Source organism: Cyrtonyx montezumae, unplaced genomic scaffold (assembly GCF_038088225.1).
Source record: "Cyrtonyx montezumae isolate F1298 unplaced genomic scaffold, pur_monq_1.0 scaffold_25, whole genome shotgun sequence".
Classification (NCBI taxonomy): domain Eukaryota; kingdom Metazoa; phylum Chordata; class Aves; order Galliformes; family Odontophoridae; genus Cyrtonyx; species Cyrtonyx montezumae.
Genome location: NW_027071992.1, coordinates 10937627 through 10961878, shown reverse-complemented (window position 1 = coordinate 10961878; position 24252 = coordinate 10937627). Strand labels below are relative to the sequence as shown.

The following is a 24252-nucleotide window of genomic DNA, read 5'->3' as shown; positions in this document are numbered from 1 at the left end:
TCAGGATGATTCTCACCCATATTTGATGAATCGACTCATCTATAAATAGTCTGAGGCATTCATTTTCTGTGGAGATTTTCAAGGCAGTGTAAAGGTGATTTTAAAGACATAAGTTCATAAGTTCATAAGGTTGGAAAGGACCTATAAGATCATCTAGTCCAACCATCCTCCTATCACTATCTCTACCCAACTACTAAATTATTAATAATTAATTTAATATAAAAATGGTAGTCAAACTCCTCCAAGAACACTTCATTCAGCCTAACTGTCAAACATAAAAATTATCTGTATGAATCTGGATAGAAAAGATGAGTCCTCTCTCAAAGATATTTAAAACTGGAAGAGAGAAGAACCTTACAAAATTGAGTGTTTTCTAAAACATTTAACATTGCAATATCCTTGCACACCACAGGGCAGCAACACTTTGGAATTCAAAGAACTGAACGATGTAACAACTCAGTAGGTTTTCGACAGGTCTAGTGTGAATGCTTTAAGTTAGATATCACTACAGATTCTTATGTTAAAAACTGTATTATAGTCTATTTTGGGTATTTTTCCATGACTTGTTTTGTTGATGAGCAAAACTAGTTTGCTGTTTCTTACGTTGGCATTCAACAGGTTGTTGTGTCCAAGTTTGATCAGGCAAACATCGAAGGAACTGATAGCCAGTGAGGACATGACCACTCACACAGACAATTTCAGCTTCTTCCCCCACCGCATACTGGTTCTTCTCATTCTACCAAAATAAAAACCCCAAAAGTAAGAAGTCTGTAAAAAATCTTGAATGAAAATATATGTTGTCAAAAAAATCAGTGCTAAAAGTCTTGCATTTAGTGCTTTTCCTTCTCTGAAACAGGAGTCATCCAGTCTCCTAGGGAATATTTGTCCAGCAATGCTAAATAATGCAATGGCTACAAAATATTCAGTGAGTGGTTTTCACTTTTTTTTTTATTCACTTGCTCATGGATGCTGGTGAACTGGAGTCCCACAGCATACCATATACAGCAACATTCTCACTAGCACACTACTTAGCTTGGGTGTCAAGCTAGGAAAGAGACTGCAGCTAGTATGTTTTCCTTCCATCTCAATCATTTTTCATGCTCACCCTGATAAATCCATTTTCTGGTGGGTCCGGGCGGAAGCATCCAGACTCAAGTTCACCAGCCACAGCATCCACTTCTCTCTTTGCTTCATCATCATTAATACAAGGAGCTCCTCTGAAAAGTAAAAGTTGCTGGTAAGGATACATCCTAAGCAGTTGTCAAAGTAACAGTGGCAGAATATAAGAAGCTTTGGTCAGGAATGCTCAGAGTATTTTCCTCTTCAAATAATAATTAAAAAAAAAAATATATATATATATATATATGTATATGTGAAGAAGCCAGTTTGGTTAGGTTTATGAGTAATAATATGGTGATTCAGTAGGTTTTTGTCATATCTAATGTGAATGCTTAAAATACCCCCTTAAAATGCTTATATGGTCGAAACCCAATTGTTGCTATCAGGCAATGGTTAAAGGAGGCTGGTTTCTATCAGTGCAGAGTGGTCAAGCCTGGTCTCTAAGGTAAGCAACAAAGAACCACATGGTCCATTGCTTTTCATCCTCTTCAATCTGCTCCATAATCTTCTCTGCTTTCATTACAACAGGGATAATGAAAATACTGGCTCATCTGTTTCTGCTTGTGACTCTTAGCAGAAAAACTGAACCTGTTCAAATTCTTACTCTTAAAGGTGCAAGAAACTGAGTCACTTTTGGCACTGGAATTATGATTACGAGTTGAAACCATGTAAAACTTGTACATTAGATGCAATCAAAGCAAGAATATGAACAGCTCATTAATTTCAGTGGAATTCTCTCCAAGGCACTGAGCTCAGACTTAAACCTTTAAGAGAATGTAGCACTAAGATAAAGAAACTACCAATTCCGGTGAGTATAAGTAGATGAATTCTTCATAGTTTTGGTGAAATAGCCATAAAAATAGCTTAGATCTACAGACATAATATAGGATGTAATTAATCAGTCATTTTTCTAGGAATAAACAGTGAGTAAATCTCAACATGAAAGGAGTTGCAAAAATTTTCCAATATTTCCTTTTCTCAGCCCATACCACATAAGTTCAAAAAGGAGAGCTGTCTGCCATTTCTCCTTGGTCACAAAGCCACTCTGGAGGGCTCCATAACTTTGCCTGAAGAGTCTTTTGATCAATGATCTTCTTACTTGTCTGAGAACACAGAGACATAACAGTCCTCCTCTTCTTCCCATTCACCTTGGCAGGGCTTTCCACCATTCATTGGGGTTGGGTTATTACACTCCCGGATCCTTCTTCTCTTGAAAGAAGCATTGCATGAACTCCATTCAGACCAGCAACCCCAGCGACCATCTACAGCAACTGCAAGATATAAAAGAAAGACCCATTTTTTTATAAATCTGTACTATGCTGAGTCCACAAATGAGTGATAGTAAATTCACAATAGCCATTTTCATAGAATTTAAAATTGTTACTGTTAACAGAGTAGATTATCTCTAGAGTGTGAAGTTTTCCAAAGAGATAGGCAAATTTCAGGTTGCTTCATGAGAGCCCATAGCCCATCTTTTCCAGTTTTGATTGCAAGTCACATTTCAGTCCAGAAGTAGCATATATTCTACTGCACACACAGGTGTTTGCTTTTTCATGGTGCTGACAACCTGCTTAGATGACCCATGAAATGATAAGTTATCAAATTAAATATTAATAATTTTCTATTAGTAGTTGTTCCTTTATTTCAATACCTTCTGATTATCACGATGGGCTAAGAAGTGGCATGGATTGTAAGAGAAGATTATGCTGTATTATCTTTGATGAAATTGACAGGATTTTTAAGTAAAAGTTATGATGTGAATTTATGATATCCTGGTAAGATGACAGTGGTATGAATGTAAAAATTTAACAACATTGGGGATCTGACCCTGAATGCAGCTGTGAACAGCCCTCCCCCACATGTCTAATGCTTCCCTGGCCAAAGACATCCTCAGGTCTTTGAGGGAAAGGATACAAACTACTGCTTATCCTATTATCTTGATAAATCCTAGGTATTTTTTGTGTATGTTGTCTAACAGATAACATCCTTGCAGACATAAATTTTCCTGCCTAGGGAGTCTGAGCACTGTGAAAGATGCCTGAGACCAGCCCAGCAAGGGGAAGGACAGGCTACATCAGGACTAAATCTTTAATATTTCTGCAATGTCCACAGTCCTGATTACAAGAGCTTTTCAGTTGCTTTAAAGGTAGGACTAAACACCACTGTGCTCAGAAAGATACTTTTTGATAGACACTGGAAAGAAAAGTGGAAACAACATGGAAAAGAAATATTTAGGTATTAGACAGCTAACTGCATGAAATGTGTATATGTTACATGTATTTATGCATAAAGTGATACATCTCTCGTTGTGCAAATAAATGCATTTGTATATAAAATTATATATAAAAATATTTGTGTTTCTTTATGTTTATACATCTATAGATGCATTTATAAAATCATTCACATTTTTATTTTTCAGTGTCTTTTCAGAGTTTTATTCTGTAGAAAATACAGCAAATTTAATTTTCAAGCATCTAAGAAAGCAATGAATTAGCCTTCTCAGTTCTTCTGTACTGCAGGAATTCTTAACTACAGCCTGCTATGCACTTTGTATCAGAAAGACCCCATTTACACCACGGCAGTATCAACACACACACCTGACTCATAGCCTGGAGCTCGGACCTCGCAGTTTGTGCCATAGGTGCCTGCCTGGCACAAGCAGAGGCACTCTGTCCCAGAAAGCACAGGCCTGCCATTGTTGGGGCACGGAGCACACTGACATGGGTCAAACCTGCTTGCATATTCCCTCAGGGCCCTTCTCAGGTTGCGTCGCCTGGTCACGGCACATGGTATGTTCTTCACCAGGTCCACAATGGATGACACCTGGAAAATAGCCATTCAGTTAGCACTTACCTTTGATTTAACTGTATGCCATATTTTGCAATGTAGATTCAACCAGGAAAAGCACATATTTTTCTTTATATCTTGCCTGGATGTGTGTGCATTTGTGATTCACCTCACATTCAACATCATCTGGATTTAAGACAGTTATCACTTGCATAGCTGCTGACTGTTGGGTGTTCATCGATACTTTTCTTAACCTTCTCTTACCTCAAAGTCGATCACCACAGGATTGTCCTTCGTCGATTCCAGCCAGTCTGTGAAGATTGTGTTCCCTGGAAAAGCCCCTTTTTTCTTCCAGGCCAGAGCTGCAGCATACTCTGATCTGCCACCTTTAACCAGTGAGATTGACCGTTCTGCTGACTGCAAAATGGACCCTGAAGGGATTTCAGTGCAGAATTGTCAAACAGAGGCCTTCAAAGACAGCAACAGCATTACAGGAAAAAGTTTAAGAGGATAGAAAAAAATGTGGTGAAATTTGATATAGTTACTCTTGGAAGAAATGAGTCTAATCTCAGAAAAAAAAAACAAAAAACCCTATTCTGCTTAGTGATGTATCAGCTTCCCAAACAAAGCTGTGCAAGATTGCTGCCGTGGAAATATTCAGAACTATACAAGAGACATGCAGAATTTGCATGGGATACAGCAGGCTTATCTAAAAGATCAGTGCACTGCAAGACAGGATCTTTGGTCTCAGTTAAAAATGTCTGATGAACTGAACTTGATAACAGAATGAGTGCAAAAGCAGTGGAGGTGATATTATACCTGTTTTTAGTGATGCAGAACATGACCCTTATCATTCTTTCAGAAATTGCACCAACCTTCTGCAGCATGACATGCATCAGTGGGGGATTCCTGATCTCTATTTGATATGAGCAAGATTGGAGGGGAGTGTCAGGAAGCATTATATTGCCCAACTCTCTAAGCAGCTCTGAGCAATCTCTGGAGAAGATCAGGATCTCGATCATGATGACACATTTCTCATTTCAGAGGGTCTGGCTCTGGCAGTGTTTGTCAGATCCATGACTGCCAGAAAGAGTCAGTGACACAGGATCCCAAGATGCACTCCAGAGCAGAGAGTGAGAGCTCCTCTATCATAATTTTGCAAGCACAAAGATGTTTCTGATGCTTGCTTCAGTGAAACAGTAGAACACTTTCAATGCCAGGCAAAACAAGGGGTTGTTCCCCAGGGGTTGGTACTGGGACCTGTCTTCTCTATGTCCTTTCTGATGACCTGGACAAGGGAACTGAGAGCACCCTCAGTAAGTTCACAAATGACACTAAGTTGACAGGAGGTATTGATCTGCCTGGGGGTAAGAAGGCCCTACTGAGGGATTAGGATAGGTTGGAAATCTGGGCTGAAGCCAATGGGATGAAGTTCAACAAGATCAAATGCCAGGTCCTGTACTTTGGCCACAACAACCCCTGGCAACACAACAGGCTTAGGGCACAGTGGCTGGAAGACTGTGTGAAAGAAATGGATCTGGATGTGCTGGTCATCATTTGGCTGATCATGAATCAGCAGCCAAGAAGGCCAACAACATCCTGTCTTGCGTCAGAAATAGTGTTGCCAGCAGGAGCAGCAAAGTGATTGTCCCTCTGTACTCTGTCCTGGTGAGGTCAAACCTCAAGTGCTTTGTTCAGTTTTGGGCCCCTCACTACAAGAAAGATTTTGAGGCTCTGAAGTGTGTTCAGGAAAGGGCAGCAAAACTGGTGAAGGGTCTGGAGCACAAGTCTTACAAGGAGTAGCTGAGGGAACAGGGATTTTTTACTCTGGAGGAAGCTCAGGGGAAACTTTATTGCTCTCTACAACCACTCAGAAAGAGGCTGTGGTGAAGTGGTGGCTGTCCTCCCACATAACTAGTGATAGGACTAGAGGGGACCGCCTGAAGTTGTGATGGGAGATTCAGGTTGGATATTAGGAAATATTTCCTCTCCAAAAGAGCAGTTAGATGCTAGAACAGCCTGCCCGTGATGGTAGTGGAGTCACTCTTCCTGGAGGTGTTCAATAAAGATTTAGATGTTGTACTAAGGGATATAATATAGTGGGGAAATATAGTAGGTGGATGGTTGGAATAGATAATCTTGGAGGTCTTTTCCAACCTTGCTGATTTTATGATTCTATGTCCACTAGCTTCTCTAACAGTTTTGGAAGAACACCTCTAGTTCAAAGCCAGGAGGACCTGGTATGCCTTGCAGGGGAGTGGCATCTCTCAGGATAACTAAAAGAATAGGAGCCCTGTTATTATTATAGTTACCTTCATGTTTCATAGTCATCTTGTTTGTAACACATTCTGTACTGACTTTCTTCTTCTTTCGGAAGAACACACGCCTTGTTGTTTCTGTTCGAATACACTCCATTGATTCATCCACTGACAGACCTAAAAGTAAAATAGTAGCAGCTGCATCACCACAGATCTGTTACATCACAGGCCTCCCTGCCCACTGGTTTCTTTCTGACCTCTTTACTGCACTCAAGCTTCTGATTCACCACTGTCTCTGCTTCCAGGCACTCTTCTGCTCCTCGTCAAACTGGTCCCATCAGGTGCTGACCATAGACTCTCCTAAACACGGCCTATTCCTGTCTGAGTATTCCTCCTATATCGCCCCTTCTATTGTATCTGACAATCCTTCCTCGTTCTGGAACATCATAGAACAGACCTTTGCTGTTCAAAGTCAAAACCTGCTTGCCAAAGGTTCTACTCTGCAGAAGTCAGTGGTGGTGGGAACGGCAAACCTTCATCTCAGCCCAGGTCATATCAAGGGACTGCTCTGTCTAGGGCAGTAACTACCACTTATTCAGCAGCACTTTGGACGAAGATCACCAATAGTGAAGGAGAAGACATTGCTCAAGCAGGTACTCAATTCCATGGCTACAAACAGCAGTAGAATGAGTCATACTTACCAGACTCTGTAGCTTTCCTCCCCTACTCATACAAGTTAGATTGGTGGCATTAAGTATCACAATTATTAACCAAGAATTTCTGCTTCTGTAATACTATTTTTAGTCTGACAATCTAGCAGTCATGGGTTAAGATTCAGCCTAAATTCTTATCAATATCTATAGTTCTAAAACTGTAGCCCAGGAGGTGACACACTTCTCAGGCCTCAGTCCAAGAATGGAACATGTTGGAACACCTTCCTAGTGTCAAACTACTTAGACTTGAAGGTCTTAAATACTGATCCTGAACACAATGACATTCACCAATTAAAGATGTTCAATTTTTTCAAAATAAAGAGTGGAGTAGAAGTTCCTTCTTGCATTATATTAGGGCAGTGTGAGTAATTCCTCTGTCTATGCAAGACTAAAGAATTTTTTTGCTGTTCAGTTTTTTATGTAGTGTAGGACCTAAAAATAGACAATGATAAGAAGAGCGGTAAGCAAATGATGATATTTTCTTCAAAAGATTACATACCTGAGTTCTTCAATTCCTCTGAACTATACTGGTAAAGAATGTCATATGAACCACCCATCCTTCCAGAAGTGTAGTAATGAGTGCCAAAATCATCAAATATTCTGCTGTATAAAGCATAGTTGTATTCCAGAGGCAGCTGGTTTAGTGCTTTCAGAAAGACATCCGAGAGCTGTAGATTTGACTCTTTCATTGTGAAGTTTGCAACAGAGATGACTTTATGGACTCTAACAAAGTTGGAATTCTAGATATAAAATAAATAAAATAAAGTAAAATAAAAGAAAATAATATAGAGTCTTGCCACTTTCACATGTAGTTGATAGTAGAAAATAGAGTGGCCGAGAGTATGACCTGAGCTACATTGCAAAACCTATTTCATCCAGTCCATCATGATGCTTTAACCATGATAAAACTCACACAGACTAGCCCTGGAATTTCCAAGCATCCTGTGAGGTTCTCAGGGACAACACTCATTACTGCTTTGCATTGTGGGAGTATATAGCATTCCACTTCAGTCCCTAAGCAGTGGAAAAACAGAAAACAAAATGATTTCTTTTATATCAAACACACCAGTAATTGATAAGACGGCCAAAATACTAGGAGGAATGGCTGGAGCTTGTAAGTATCTGTGAGCTGTTTGCAACTAACCTTGAGTGGGTATTTTGGATACTACCTTGCTGTTATGAGGTCTCAAATGTTATTTATCCATTTGCTAAAACTAAACTCACAGGAATAAAGATTTAATTCAGTGTCAGGCTGTTAACAGGCAAGGTCTGAAGTGTGATATGAGGAAAAAGCGAAGAAGAAAGCTCAGAAACTGGAAATATCACCTCTTACTCTCAGAAAACTCATGTTTTTGAGACAGCTATTTTTTTTTTTGTTTGTTTTCAGTGTTGGAGGTTGTTAATGAGAGAGTTTAACTAAAAATGGAGGAGAATGGGGAGACAGGTATGGTGTCAAAAAAAAAAAAAAAAAGTAACCAAGAAAAAGCTGAAGCAAAGAGATCAAGAGCAAAAGGAGTGATGGGAAAGAGAAACAAATGAGTAATCTGCAGACAGAAAAAAAAAAAAACCAAAGCATTATAAATAATTTATATTGATCTATATATGGGTTCTTCTGTTGAATGTTCATGTTGGTAGGTTGATTCTGCTCCTCTTCTGTCTTCAGGTTTGTGTGGCATAGCAGACACAAGACTGCATCTAGATATGGAGTTTCTTCAGTCAGAAGCCAGCAACATAACGTGTGAGATGGACCTCAGCCCTCAGATGTGCACAGCACTGTTCATTTCAGTGCTCTCATTGCACGCTGGAAGATAAACTAAGGGCACTCAGCTTTCTGCAACACTGAGAATAAGAATGGAAGAAATAGGGTATGCAATATTCCCTGAGCTGTACTCTGCTCCAAAAATATCCTGAGGTAATACCATTTCTCAGAAAATGACTTCCAGGTGATTTGGGCTCAATTTGCAGTCATACCGTAATATAGAGCCATAATATTTCAGTTATGATGCACAAAATTACAGGCCACTTTGGCAAATATTAATTCTAAATGCTCAGGTGGATATAATGGTCCCGCTTGCAAAAAAAAAAAAAAATAATAATAATTCTTGACATGCATCACACATTTATATTTCCTAATACTGAAAGTACCTTAAGTTCTTCTCTTGCTAGTGATGTCCCTTATAGTTGTCAAATCCAGTGATTTCCGTATTAAATCCCTGAGGCTTGAAATAACTTGGAAACTTTTACTTGAAGAAGAAATTCAGGAAACTGGATTCCAAAGTCTCCAGTTATCTCTGGTCACATGCCTAAACATACTGGTAACCCCTGGTGCCTGTGGCAGTCTTCATCTGTGAATATCAGGTATTAATACCAAATGCAGTGCAGTATATCAGAGCTGATTATTCCCAAAGTTATTCAGTCAAAATCTTGGTCTAAATCAAGTGCAAATACTCAAATAAGTTCAGAAATGATACAAAAACTACTCAGCTGACAAAAGAAAAAAACAGTTAGACACAAGCTGAGCTGGACTGATGTAACCAATAGTCTTAACTAATCAGAATACTTCTAATAAGATTATCATTAGAAATACTGGTTAATTAAATAATGTTTAATTACAATTAATGCAAACATGGAATCTTGCCTCTCTGTGCCTGACATCCCCAGGGATGGGGATGACTATCTTTCAGATCTCAATTTTTGAATTGTGGTTCAAATTATCCAACTCAATGAGCTGCAGCCAAGAATATTAGGAGCATGAGCCAATGGGTTGAGTACAAATACTTCAGCAGTCTTTGAATGACTGGAATGCACATGCTATCAGAGAGGTACCAGCATGCCATTTCTAAGATATCTTCTCTATCTCAAAGGAACATGGGGTTTGAAAAAAATTTATGAAATTCCATAACAGAAAGAAAATAAAAGCAAAGAAAATGGAATATAAAATTAACAACATGCAGCATAATGGGCAAGATTAATCAACAAGCTTATAATGAAATGGGTAACATAATAGTAATTCATAATATTAAAGTTTCACTTTATGAGTCTTACCTTATCTTTAATAATGAAGAGTGAGAGCTGGTCACTGGGAGTCCCTTAAGCATCCCTATTGGAATGCTATTCAGAAAACTCATATTTATGTAAAAATCTAACCCATTTCTTTTAACTGATACAAAATGAAGGCAACTAGCTGAGATGCAGGGTTCTGTAGTCTACAGATATGCAAGATGTATCCCACCCAAAATGCTTATTTTGATGCAAACAGAAGACTTCAACGAGGTTATGATTGTCATAAAAATGATTTAAAAATGAGAATACGAGATTATGTACTAAAGTGCCTAAATATTAGCTTACTGACAAATAAATAAATAGACAAACAAAAATAAACATCAGAAACATCATATTCATATTTCCTTCTAAGAACATGGAAAAATTGTTAAGACCTTTCAAGTCACTGAGGCTTTACAGTGACTGTGTGATGCTCATGTGAAGCTATTCTGCTTGCAGTTTGAAATTGGTCTGAATTTCACCTCTCAGATTATGAGTTCCCAATCATTGTCTGTGATCTATGTGAACTATTTTCACTTTATAAATGAATATTTTAAATGTATAGATTAGCTTTGTATACTTATATAAGTAGATATCTATTGATGTATACACCTATAAATAAACTATGCAGGTAGGTACAGGATAAAACAGGCTTCCTGTAACACATGGTAAAGAACCTGAGGAATATCAAAATTAGAACTCTTGCCATGCACACAGTCAGGAGGGAATTAAAACACTTAAGCCATCTACAGTCAACAGCAGACTATGTTATGAACTTTTCCATGTGTTTCTGAGACTTCATGACAATGAAGTTCAAAACAAATTTAAGTTCAATAAATTAAGAAGACGTCATTCTATCAAAATAAACTTACCACTTCTACAAAAAAAAAACAAAACAATTTGATACATATAACTACATGGGAATGAAATCAAATAGATTTCCAGTAGAAGGAACTTAATCACAGATTTATTCAGGCTAGAAATAATGGACTATTTAATCCGTCCTGTCACTTAACAACTAAGACAAGTCTTCAGGGCTTGTAATAAATATTTTGTTGTAGAAAACATTAAAATTAAGGTGGATATTTTTATAAAAGATTCACTCTAATTTTATTACAACTCTTGGGTTTCAACAAGCTTTAATTTTGATCAGTTTTATGCCCTCTGCCAGGCATGATTGCAGATAAAAGAATAGTTGATCTTTCACTATCATTAAACTCTAGAAGTATGTGAACATTATATTTCACAGTATTTACCTGAACTATGGGAAGTAGCTGTCTGTTTCAGAAACCTTTCTCTTGATGTGTTATTTCTGAGATTATTTTTGTGACTCTTTGCAGCTTAACAGAAGGTATTCAACAACCAAGAACAACCTGTAGTACCAGGAGAGGACCTTCTTGACTTTTAATTCTAGTAGTTTTGCAAAGTGTAATGTCAATATGCCTTGTTAGTGGATAGTGACCCTTTGTAGCTCAGTTCCCCAAAACAAGAGGATGGAAACTCAAAGGAAGGAAGAAATTGATGTCAACATTCAATTACCTTTTCATGTGAGGCTTCAATGGCTTTCTTGAAGGAGGAAGATGATGTGAATTGAACTTTTTTCTTTTTTGAGAATAGACCTGGTATGCCAGATCTTCTCCGAGAAGAATGAGAGGATGAGCTACTTCCTGCATCACTGTCACTCAGAGGCGTTAAATCCCTGTAGAAATCTGATTTTACATCATCCTCTTCATCTATTACCTAGAAATTCGGTAAATCAAAATCAATTTTCCCTATCAACTACTTGAAATAGAGCAATCAAATAAATGATGAATTCTTGTCTTCTTCTGGAGTAGACATGTCTGATGCATGGGAACATCGCAGTAAGATGAAAAGCTGTTCTAGGGCATGGTTATACTGTAGGCAGTTATACAAGAAAAAAAAAAAAAAAGAAGTCATGTTCTTCTCAAATTCCCCAGTCCCAAACCCAACGTCTTTCTGTTCTTGTCCTGTCTTGCAAGACTTCTTCCCAGACTTTTGTCCTTCTGCCTTGCAGACTCTATCTGCCTCTTCTCACTGCTAATTGGAAGGGCTGGTTAGGGAATAGGCAGGACTGAGAGGTTGAAACAGCTAAGGGAGGAGCTGCTCCCAAGGCTGCATGCAAATGCCTCAACAGGAGGCTTGTGCTGGGAGAGCTGTTGGTACTGGGAGGATACATCACATCAGTCCTCAACGGGCTGAGAAATCTTATCTTAAGACTTCCTAAGACATAAGCACATAACTTGGACTACAGGTATGGAAGTTTTTGCTGAAAGTTGCTATTAGAGAGTACCTGAAAACTGACAGCCTCCAGGTTTGCAGGCACACGATATGATTTCCTTGTCTCATTGCGTCTCACTGTTCTGCATTCTCCTCCACTGAATGTGTTGCCTAAGACTTCCCCTCGGCTCTCTCCCGACAGAATGTGAAATCTAATAACAGCAAAAAAAGGAATTTCCAGAAATAAAATGGTCTCAGAGAGATATAAATATATATCATTCACTGTGTACAGCTGTGTCAAGGATGCTTTATGTTTGAATGAGAAGACATAAGTGTTAAGGCTCTGATTCACCCTGAATTCACCTGAAAAATTATACATCCAGGCTATACACCAAGGTCAATGTAAGACTTTCTTAGACAACCACATACTCAATTAGAGAAACACCCTGAAATAGTACATGAAAATTTACATGCTGTTCTCCAGCTCTGCCACGAGCGTTTAGTACCAGAGTGCACTGAGTTCATTCAGGGCAGGCATCACATGCATGTAAGTGTTGCTTGGAAATGGTGGTGGCTGGCATTATGAGAGATGTATCATGCACAGCCAAACATCTATAGAGGAACATCCTCCAAATTTCTGAAATGCTTTGGAATACGTGAGCTGGAGTTTGTCAATAAGAGGTGTTCTGGTCACTGTGAGGGTATGCAATGTCCCTCAGACAGCTGTACTCCCCAGTGGCTCCTGCTGCAAGAGCAGGGCAGAGTAGAACTGGCAGACATAGCAGACAAGTCCTAGCCTGGCTGTTCTACTACATTCTTACAATCTTTTACTACTTTTCATTTCAGAGATCATGTGTTTTAATGGAATACTCTCACATGCAAATTTGTCTTTTTTATTTAAGTTACTGAAAAGCAACTTAAACATAATGTCTGTAAAAAAAACAAAGCTGGCTTACCCACTGCCAATTAAATGCACACCTGGGATGTTCTCATACTTTCTGCTACACACCACCTTTTTCCTCCCACAGTGTCTTTCATCAGAGTTGTCCCCACAGTCATTTTCTCCATTACATTCCAATTTTTTTGCAATACAGCGGCCTGCATCAGAGAAAAAGCAACAGCAAGAGGACTTTTGCAATGATTAATCACATCTGAATGCAAAAAACAAAAAACAAAAAAACAACAATCAGCATTTTGTCTCCCTAGCACTGGTGTGAACTCACAGCAGAATTAACACAGCAAGGCACTTTTACACCTACAGTACTGCAATACTTGTTTCTGTTCTGCCAGTTTGCGTTACTTTGAAGCCATAATGGCAAAAGTTAAAGTTTAGCAAAAGGGAATCAGGATAAAATTATCAAACCTAATCAGGTATACTTAAAATAAAGCAAGAACTAACAACAAAATGATTTAAAAGTTTAATAAAAAGAATGCGAGTTTGATTTCAGACAAACCATGAAGATATGTTTGTTCATTAAATATTTGTGAAAAAAGAAATCTCACTGGAACAGTGCTACATTCTAGCAGCCAAGGTGACACTCCCATCCTACAATAAAGACCACACCACCCTGAATTCCTTTTAGCTAAAGAAAAAATGCAAATATGAGTTCCCCTCAAACATTAAATCCTCATCTCCCTGCTCCTTTTTTTTAGTCTGTGCACAGAATATATACAGATGATCTGGACCTTTTTTTTTTTGTGTGTGTGTCTCAGACAGTATTTATTGTCTACTGAATAATGCACAAGTTAAGGTATGATGACTATCATTACCACTTTCACACTGGAATTTATTATTGCAGTCAACATCCACGATGTTGCAGAGCTTAGCTGGAAAGCATGGGCGGGATTGCACCAGCAGCTCGGTGCAGGCCTGACCCCCAAACTGGGATGGCCGCAGGAGTTTCCGGACACGAAACTGAGGGCAGAAAAATAAGAACTTGTAATGTGTGAACTGGAGACTTTTTCCTGTTCCTTATCAATTCAGTTGCAAAAGAACTACTCTAATGGGGCATGCATCCCTATTCCCTAATCTACTGGTTTGGCTCCCTCTGACAAGGCATCTTGTCTGATAACTGAGCAGGAGAGAATATGTTTTCCTGAAATTTTCCACTGTTAAACATCTAGGAGTAATATCTCAAGCTCATCTCTTTTTCTTTCCCCAAATCAGAACCCACCTTGCAGAATATTGATTCTGAATCTTGCTAGAAAATCATTTCAGTTATATTTTCCATCCCTGTCCCAGGGGCTGCTGAAGAAGCTTATCTGCTGCTGACTGAACTATTCTTTCCCTAAGGGTAGGAAAATTTTCCCCAATTGATATACAGTTTTTTGCAGACCTCATTTCTTCCCTGCCTCTAGACAGACCCTGAAGACAAACAATTCAATGGGACCTAAAAAATAAATAAATTTGTAACTGAGTGACTATGATCAGAGGGAACAAAGAGCAACACTTTCTAAAGGCTTTAATTCAATACAACACTTCTTGTATTCTGTTTGGAATCTACAACACATGTTATATTATTTGAGTGAGCTTTAACCTCTTCACCACTCCCATTCACTGGGAGCTTGGCTACAACAGTCTCTACATTTACCTTGAGGACACATCCTCTATTCTGAAGGCTGTTTATATTTATAAGGTCAGAAGCAGTGATCTTTATAGTTTGGAAGAAAAAATATGTTCAGCTTACAAAAACTTTTTTTTCTTTCTCAAAACAGCAAATACTTTGCATCAATAATTAAAGCTAATAAAAATGAGCTTTAAAACAAGGTTGTGTAGGTAAGAAACCCAGAAATTTAACTAGATAATAGGGATTACAAAAATGAGTTTAAATGAGAGCAAGATGAACCTTTCTAGTTCTTGCAATTTATTTGCTGTCTCCAGCCCCTTAACTATCCCCAAAAGCTTCTGACAACCTTATGTTTGCCAGGGCTTTTTATGTAATTCCCACTGTTCTTCCACCTCTTTTCTCGTTGCTAGGGTAGGTACATTTAACTCCAACCTCTGCTGTCAGGGAATTGACACAAGCCCAGGGACTCAGCCACAGGAGGATTTTGTCCTACAGATATTAAGCACATCCACACAGGTTTTGTGTAGACTATCAGCGTTAGAGAAAAGGTGCTAAGGATGTCTCATCTGCAATCTCAGATTGATCCTGACTATGGAACTGCATTCCTTAACAGTGCCATTTATGATTTGCCAATTATCTCTTTTCAAACTATGATTTAATCCTATTATATTTCATTTTCAAAACATATGTTATGCTGTGCGAAAGATTCCACAACAACCTCCTTCTGAATCAGAAACACAAACACTATAGTTTATGTAGAAAAGTCATCATTAATAATGGCAATGGTTCTTTTGAAGCAAGTTCTCATAAATGGATTTACACTACTAAATTACCCCTTCCTATTTTGATATACTTATTTTAATTTGTTCCCTCCAGCTCCTACTGTTACAACAGTTATAACCTTGTTAACTTAAACTGTCATTTTGCAGAACCAACTTCGGTATAGTCAAACATCTGAAGTAAAGAAACTTCTTAGTTACAAATTCCTGCATTTAACATGCAGAATACATAATCTACCTACTTGTTTTTTAATGCATGGGTCACATTCTGACCAAGGGCCAAAGTCTCCAAGTTGGCAGTTGATAGGACAGGTTTGTTGGTTACATGCACGAGATTCCTGCTTGGTGCACAGCTGGTCACAGAAGTTTTGGTTATAATATTCATCCATTTTAATTTGCCTAAATAAAGGTGATTGAAAGAGTTACACCAGGAAGGAAATAAACTGTAGATGTTGTGTGACTATAGGCTAAGGCTGATAATGTTTTAACCCAGTAAAATCTTCAATGGTAGTAGGTAATTCTGGAGTGATGTCTGAAAGTAAAATCTAAATACACCTTAAGCCAGGAATGAAATAAGGGATTTCTTGCAAGTTTAGAGTATGCTCCCGAATTGCCTCTGGTTTTGTGTTGCTGAATATTTAGCTAACTGATTGCAAAATTATTTGTACAAGAAGCAGTTTTCTGTTGGCTTGCCATGCTGGAACGCATACCTTCCAGAGCATTACTTGTAGCTGGGCAGAGCTCCCAGTGTGGGCACTGGGCACCAGCCCTGCTCACAAAGGCTGGCTGCTCAATGCCCACTGCTGGCAAGGCCACCCCAGGACCTGGCTGATCTTATTACATGTGTGCAGAAATAATAGGTTTGTTTGGAAGCACTGTAATATTCTATATACAACTTTAAGTCTTGCAGTTAAAATCCAGTCAGTATCCAAGCTAGACACTTGGATACTACCATTTTTCTTTCTTGATATGTTACGGATGCTGAACCATCAGACATGGTACCTACTTCTGAAAGTGATATTTTTCTTCAAACAAAAAATAAACATAGTAAATGCAGTAGACAAAGTTTCCCTACCTGTGCCTTGTCTGTATGCCATAGTTGCAGGTTTTTGAACAGCTGGACCATGATCCCCATGGGTAATGTTCACAGTAGCACCCCTGGCAGCTCGCAACTACCAGGCTAAGCAGGATCAGCTGTATTAGCATAGTTTTCTCCATAGCAGAGGTGTTTACCTACAGATAGTAAAAGCTCTGGAGGAAGTGTAATAGTCATAGTTACTGCATTCTATTGACTCATCTCTTCTGATTTGCTTGGTCAATAAATCTATTTTGCAATACAAATATTTCATTAAGCAGTGTACCTGGAAAGTGGTGATAATACACGAAAGAATATTAAGTAAACAAGTGTAATGTGAAGGAACACAAGTCAAAGGTGTGTCTTAGTAATAATCATGACTGCATGCTAATTCTATTTAAGAAAATTGTTTAGCAATTGTCTTGAATGTGACAAATAAAGACCTGCTACTACTCTTCATTGTTTCTAAGTGCTCTGAAAAATATTTTCTAGGAATACAAATAAAAGCATGAGTAAGAATTTTTCCCACTGGGCATGTAAAATATTAGAGACTTAACACTAACTAGCTCCAAATTCATTTTCATCCCACTTTACCAAACTGTTCTGCTGTAGTGAATCCTTCCTCTGGCTCTTGTGTTGCTCTTAGTCCTGACCAGACTGTCTAAACCACATATCATTAATTTTCAAAGTTCATCCCAAATTGCAAGACAGACCAGGCAGCCAATCCCTCATTTCAGTGATCAAACTTTATTTGATAAGACAGAAGGTTATGGAACAGTTTTGGAAAGGAATGATGCTTATTAATTTGAAAAAAAAAAGATTAAAAAATATTTTCAGGAAAAGCATTTATTCATTAAAAAATTTCAGAACATTTTTTTTCTTCATGCTGTCAGTGAACCAGCAACAAACCGTAAAGGCTGTTGCAGCAGAACATAGTAATTCTGTTTGGCCACAAAACAACAACAAAAAATAGGAAATGTAAAAACGGACTATTTATTTTAAAACAATATTCAAATATCTCATTTTGAAAATATTTAATTGAAATGTGAAATCATTATTTTATTTTTAATTATGTGGCCCATACTATTCTGATTTCTACAGCTTGCTGAGAAAAATATTTTTTTATGAAGTGAAAATATTGCTTGCTCCTTTAGCAGAGAAAGACAGTTGGTCTTCACACTGCTGTAGCAGTGAGTGCTCAGTGTGCTTTTTATGCAGTCATTTAGTCAACAAGTTTCTCAGGGAGTTAAGTGTAATCAACAGAGTATAATCAAACTGAAGGCAGAGATCTCAGCAATCTTGCCAATGAGCCAAAAGGAGAACAGATACTTGATCTTTTTCCTTACCTGGGCTCCTGGCTGCTTGTACCAATACTACCAACTTAGAAGAATGAAGAAGAAGCTCTACAAGGCTCTCTCAATTACTTTGTTCATTCTTCCAGAGTACTTTACACAGAAAATACTCTCATCTGGTAGTGAAATTCCAGCCAATCAGTACATCCGAATTGTATCAGCAACTATATAAATATAAGTACACAATCGAGACAAATTCAACCTTTCAAAGAAAGCAAACAAATAGCAAACAAACAAAAAACCCCAAAACTTCTCCATATGTCAATCTATATACACTGAAGCCAATAAAAATCTTCCTTATCAACTTACTGTAAGACTGTTGGCTGCAAATCCAACTCTGCGGACTGTCACGACATCAGCGTGGCTTGCTGCAGTCTCTGAAATGAGAAGTTGGAGGTTTTATTTGATCTGGTTACTTGTTAATGAAGACAGATCCTGTTTAGTGCCAGGAGGGGTCAGCACAGCACAGTCTCTACCAGCAGCAGACATTTTACAAAGAACTGTGCAAGAACATCTCTCCTCACGAACATATGTGCCCAATACGGGAAGATTAAAAAACATTTGCATTGGCTCACTGTGGATGGATGCAGGGCTCCTTGCAGTGCCTGGCAGATGTGCACCACCTCCCTGCTCCGAGAGCAGCTGATGTTCTCACCCCTAAATTCTTCTCAAGAGTGGAAACCCAGAACTCCAAAGAGCTGAAGGGAAGGAGCAAATATCACAGCGTTCTCTGGGAAATAAGAAAAATTGAACTCAAACAGCTCTTCAATTTAAATGTCATCTCTTGGGGCTCTCCAGTTGTCTGAGATACAGAGACAGGAAAAACTGTCCATTCTAACCCATAAAATTCACAGCTACAGATGGTTACCTTGTACCTCCAGCTCTTTTGAGTGGTGAATGGCAAAGAATTCTCCTTTTACATTTTCCCCATCAGCTCTCACGGATACTGCAGTTACAGCTTCAGCTTCTGCTCTCACCATCAGTATTGGCAAAGTCTGGACTTTTAAGAGAATAAAATGATACTATCCATTGGACATTTGTTTCCTCAAAATCTTCCTAAAAATGAAATAAAAAAAAAAAATCTCACCCCTACACAGTAGATTAAAGTTTACTATCTGTCTGGACTTGGACAAAAATACACTTAGCACTTCATTCAATAATTCACATAGGTATCTGTCCTCTTCTTCAAACTTTTATCAGCCTACATATCCCTCATGAGAAGACACATTGAAATGCAAGAAAAAACAAAGGCACCTTTAAGCACGAAAGGCCATCTGAACAGCCTCAATACTGAGCTGTTTTGACATACCCTGTGGCAATAATAGTGAACCATAAAATATCTTATTTATTCTGTCCACTGTTGGGTACTCTGATGAGAAGGGCAGCATACCCCAAGGCACTGCATGGTACAGTGTATGCAGTTAGGTACCCACCACTTGCCTCTTGGTCAGCAGGAATCCACAGCATCACATCCTCCTTTCCCTCCTCCCCACTTCTAACACTGGTCTGGAGGGGCTGGGGTTGCAGGCAGAGGATGTTGTGAAGAGGCAGAGAGAAATAAAAGAAATAAATCATTTTGGCAGATTTAGGTTTGGTGGAGCAGGGCTTGAAAGAATGAAGTTGCAGCCGCCATCTCTCGATGCTTTGCCAAATAAACAGGCAGACATTCCCTTTCCTACTTCTGAGTATTCTTGTTTTTAATTGACAATCAACCTCTTTAATATGAAGGTAGTAGCCAAAGGAATAACAGCCCACAGGTTTGCCGCAGTTCATATTTATTTAACTATAGAAGTTCTGCTGCAAGTATTTAAATACAACAAAGTTAGGTCTTGGATCTCCACAGAAACAGCAGCTTCTTGCCAGTCTATGCAGCATGGCCAGGTTCTGATACAGAAATGATATCACAGCTTTCCTTCCTGCATGGAGCCACTGGAGGGAAGTTATGCCAGCATGGAAGCTACTGCAGCCAGTGACACAGCAGCACCCAGCCATGCAACCACAGCATTTCCTGAGAAGGAGGCATCAAGTAGCCTTGGGAACAAGACTAGAAGGGCACAGCTGCGCCTGACATAGTAAGCAGCCTTCAATCCACCAGCAAAACAAGCTCCTGCAGTGCTGTGTGCTGTACATGGCCTTACTGTGCTGGCAGAGGAGGCCTAGCAACATGCACACACAAAATGAGGAGAAATAGAAATTTTCCTTTGCAGTCTGATTCCAGTTTGCCTCCAGTCCATCTGCTGATAGGTCTTGGCTTCCTGAAAGAGATAGGATGGTGCAGAAGACGATGAAAACAGAAGAAGAATATCCTTCCTGACAGAAGAGAAGCACAGAAGCTGCTTCAAAGGGAACAATGTGAAGCAAGAAGTACCCCTGAGGAACAATTGCATTTATGAACAGAAAGGTTCTGTGACCATCAACCAAAGCATCAGGTAGTCACCTTCTTTGGTCGTCAGTTGTTTTCCATGTTCCCAGCCCTGCCAGCTGTACAAGTGTGGGACCAAAGGCACTCTGCTCACTGGCTCTGCTCCATACAGGGGGAGGGAAGGAGCTGAGCATTTTCCTCTAGTTCACTATCTGATCCCAGAAAAGGAATGCTGCCTTCTGCCTAAGTGGAGAAACTTGACTGAGTGATGAACCTTTATTGAGTATTTTCAAATGAAAGGAAACAGAGAAATACAGAAGCTTCCTTAGGAGTGACATGTCAATGGCAGAAAAATGAAGAGGCTGAAGATACCTTTGTGTACTTAAGTCTAATAAAATATCATCCACAAGCTTAGAACTTTAAAAAAGTCATTAAAATGTGTTCTCACTTCCAGCCTCATGACCTGTGAATATTTCAGAAGACTTCTGAACAGAAGCCAAATATTTGCAGTCTGGTTTATACTTCGGTTCACAGTGTTCCCCTTCCTACATTTATCCCAGTCCTCCTCTAACTTTCTAGTGCTGCTATTATATGGAACAAACTATCTTGCAACAAAAATGTCTGTAAATGCTAAATTGGTCTCAGCAAAACAACACAAGCTCCCATGCTGTCTTCCTGCTCTACCCCAAATCAGGAAACTTTAGAGAATTAATACCATTGGGTCTGCCTGATAAAAGGTTTTTGAGTGTGACTGAAAAGTTCTGTGAAAACTGTGCCATTCAGCAAATTCAGTAAAATATCTTTCAAATGTTTTCTGACTAAGAGTTAATGAAAGTGCCACATTTCTTCAGAGACTCCATAGACCTGCAATCATCTGCCACAAGGGTGGGACAGAACTAACCTTTCCTTACTCTTCCAGATTATTCTTGTAAAACAGATTTTAATCTTATTGATGTAACCTTATCTAACACCAGCCTGTTGACAGCTGGCACAGCTGGTTGAGAAGCCTATAGAACCATTCCAGACATTGAGGCAATTTCTTTAATTGTTGTTTCACAGACATTCATTCACTAGCAAAAGGAGGAGTATAGACTCCTCCTAGGTCATGCTATTAGAGGTCATGAAAACATGCTTAATTTATCACAGTTAATTTTACAACTTAGTGTCGTTGCTCCTCCTGCTAGTAGAGTAAGATTCTCAAATCTCACTGTAGAGACAGATACGAAAGCTACCCTACTTTACTGCAGCTTATTTCTATGCCAAAATAAAACTTTTATTTAAAATTATTACTATTTTTCCTTTCCCATGTACCTCAAAATGAGAAGAAATGGCACAATTCCCTGTTTCTCCTTTGATGCCACAGGAGATACCCAGTAGGATCTCCTTGCATGAGTAGAAGCTCTGGACAGATCTTAGTGCTGGGAAACAAAGCTACAAAACTTGAATTTCCCCATCTAGATGTCTTGCTGCTGGGTTTCCTTCCTTGTTAAAAGTTTGCCATGTGGTCATTCATTATCTCTGAAACTCAAAATAGGGAGGAGGATGTATGAGAGCTACCACTGATATCACCAGAGAATTTGGTAAGAAAAGATTAAAATATGATCAGGTCTTGGGATGTCAGGTGTCATCAGGCTGGTGGCAAGGCATTTGCCATGCAAGAAGGTGCACATGTTTGAACTATCCTGCCCTATGAGAGGGGGAACAGCCAGACAGCCAGCACCAGTGGTGTCCTGGGGGCTGCAGAACACCCCTGGCCCATTCAGTATCCCTTCTTCAGCAGTGTTGGCACTGCTACCCAGGAACATCTTCCACCATGCATCTTCTTTCAGCCTTGCAAAAAATAATAAAAAAAAAAAAGCCCCAGAGACCATCAGGGTGTTCTTGCAGTCCAACCCTGCCTTCCATCTTTTGACACAACTACTTAACATTATTTTTTAATTCTTTAGAGAAAAAACACATCTCAACAGAATGTGTGAAACAGGGCATATTTCCCTGCAGACGTGGTGCGCATCAATGGGAGTGCTAGGTTCTTCAAAAACTGGTAAATATCTCACAGTTTGTGATGCTGAAGGCATGAGGTGTACCTGAGTTCCCCTTGAAAGCACCCTAAACATGTGTGATGCATTTGAGATTCAGGCAGGTCATTTGTATGCCAAGTTTTGATTTAATTTTGGTCAAAATCCTATATAGCTCAGATACTGTAATAGAATTTTTCCAGCTTGAGCACTGCAAGATAGGTCAGCATGGGGCTGCAATATAAAGAAGTTTAAATGCAATGTGATTATATTGGCAGAAATGTTCATGGGCTTTTGCAACAACTGATAGCATAGAAATATGTTTCCGTGCTTACTGTACTGTAAATTGAGTTTCATTTTAAATAAGGCAAAAGAAGGAACTTAACCACTGGCCTATTATTCCATCAGTTTGGCCAGGAAATATCGAGTGCTTCAGAAGTGAGTTTGATTGGAAAGGCAGGAGAGCAGAGGGAATGTGGCTGAGATTGTACTAGATTGTGTTATGTATAAATTAGTTATAGTCCAGTTAATTAAAAGTGATTCCTATTAATCTTCCTTTAACAAATCCTCATCACTTTCACCAAGCATTCCCACGCAGAACTTTTACCTCCCGCCATGTTTACTACAACCTGTCTCTTTTAGCAGAGCTGCTCTGCCGGCCAGGAGCTACAGGAGCAGTTTTACACCAGTTTTAAGACCAGGCAGTGCCTACAAAAGGCAGTGCTACAGAACCCACAGCTGGGGATCCGAAGCACTGAGCTGTTAAGAAGCAGCCCCCTATTCTAACCCAGTCTGAAGAATGACAAAATTACCATCTGAAGTCACATCAGTTCCACAACACAAGGGCTCGAGCGTGTGCCCTGGAAGCCGAGAGCTAATTTGCTAAGCTGTTGTACGCTACAGAATAGAACTAAGGCATTACTGCAAAACCTTCTCACTGTGAAATTTTCATCCACAGATAAAGTAAGGAATCGCAGCAGAAAACACGATCCTTCCAACGGGGCTCAGAAATTCAGCACCGGCTGGCTCAAATAATAATATCCTGCTCCTAGAAGGAGGGGCCTCCCCATGCTCAGACTCTGGGCAGCACCTCCCACCAGCCAGAGCTCGTCTGGGACAGATGAAATACATCAGGCTTTTGGTTAAAAGGAGTCCTGTCAGTCTTGTACACTAAGGGAAATTAACGGACCTCAGCCAGTGCCATTGCACTGGACTTGAGAATTTGAGAGGGCTGTAATTTAAAATTGATTTATCTTTTATAAATGTATATTTCACACATTTATTTAGAAGGTATGAAATCATGACTTACAAATGGCATGCATCTCTTATTTTATTCTTTCATTTGTCTGTGCAGATCTCAATCCCAGTGAGTTCTGGGGAAACCCAAAGGCAGTAGAGGGCTCCTGCTGGAGGAGTTTACACAGTGGGGCTTACTGGTGTGAATACAATTGCAAGGCTTTGCCTATGCAGCTGAGGCAGGCCAATTCCTGCAGCAGGACTGGAAGCAGAGGAAGGCAGAAGAAACCATTGTGGCTTAGTTTGTGTTGCTCGGGAGCAGCATGGTTATGCCAGGCTCCTGTTCCACATGTCCATCTGAATTTGGGAGTTGTGACACATGCAGGCATTTTGCAGGCATCAGGTTTGTGGATGTGAGTTCTACTCTCTCAGCTATTTGTCAGTTTGGCAAAGTTCAGCCCAAAAGAAAGACATTGGAGCTCTTTTAGGCAATGTTCTGCCTCCAAGCCCACCACAAGAGTGACATTCCCACCCCTGACTGCAGGAGCCCAACCGGTTTGTGGCCTAAGGGCAGAAGCATTCCCCTTGCCTCAGAGCATGCACATCCAGCTTTGCTGTGTTGATGTTTTACTTGATTCAGAATGTGGAAAGGAACAACAGTCTCTTATCTCATCTGATTTGAAAAGCTGTACAGGTCACACTAATACTA

At 39.4% G+C, this 24252-nt stretch overlaps 1 protein-coding gene across 4 annotated transcripts in view; it reads right to left on the bottom strand.

The window, feature by feature from the left end:
- The window catches only part of C6 (complement C6), a 30743-nt gene extending 14013 nt beyond the window's left edge, over window positions 1-16730 (bottom strand). For 3 of the 4 annotated variants that reach the window (XR_010622428.1, XR_010622429.1, XR_010622430.1), the window contains exons 1-13: window positions 16579-16711; window positions 15746-15902; window positions 13928-14072; window positions 13114-13255; window positions 12231-12369; window positions 11459-11659; window positions 7377-7617; window positions 6219-6341; window positions 4171-4337; window positions 3717-3942; window positions 2219-2390; window positions 1106-1217; window positions 604-736 (exon numbers count right to left, since the gene is read on the bottom strand). Coding sequence is in view for 1 of the 4 variants with exons in the window: in XM_065739933.1 (XP_065596005.1) it covers window positions 604-736; window positions 1106-1217; window positions 2219-2390; window positions 3717-3942; window positions 4171-4337; window positions 6219-6341; window positions 7377-7617; window positions 11459-11659; window positions 12231-12369; window positions 13114-13255; window positions 13928-14072; window positions 15746-15902; window positions 16579-16721 (2101 nt within the window). In the remaining 3 variants the exon portion in view is untranslated. Of the gene's footprint in view, window positions 1-603; window positions 737-1105; window positions 1218-2218; window positions 2391-3716; window positions 3943-4170; window positions 4338-6218; window positions 6342-7376; window positions 7618-11458; window positions 11660-12230; window positions 12370-13113; window positions 13256-13927; window positions 14073-15745; window positions 15903-16578 lie in introns of all 4 variants that reach the window. The other variant, XM_065739933.1, reaches the window with a different exon arrangement.
- Between the last annotated feature and the right edge of the window lie 7522 nt (window positions 16731-24252).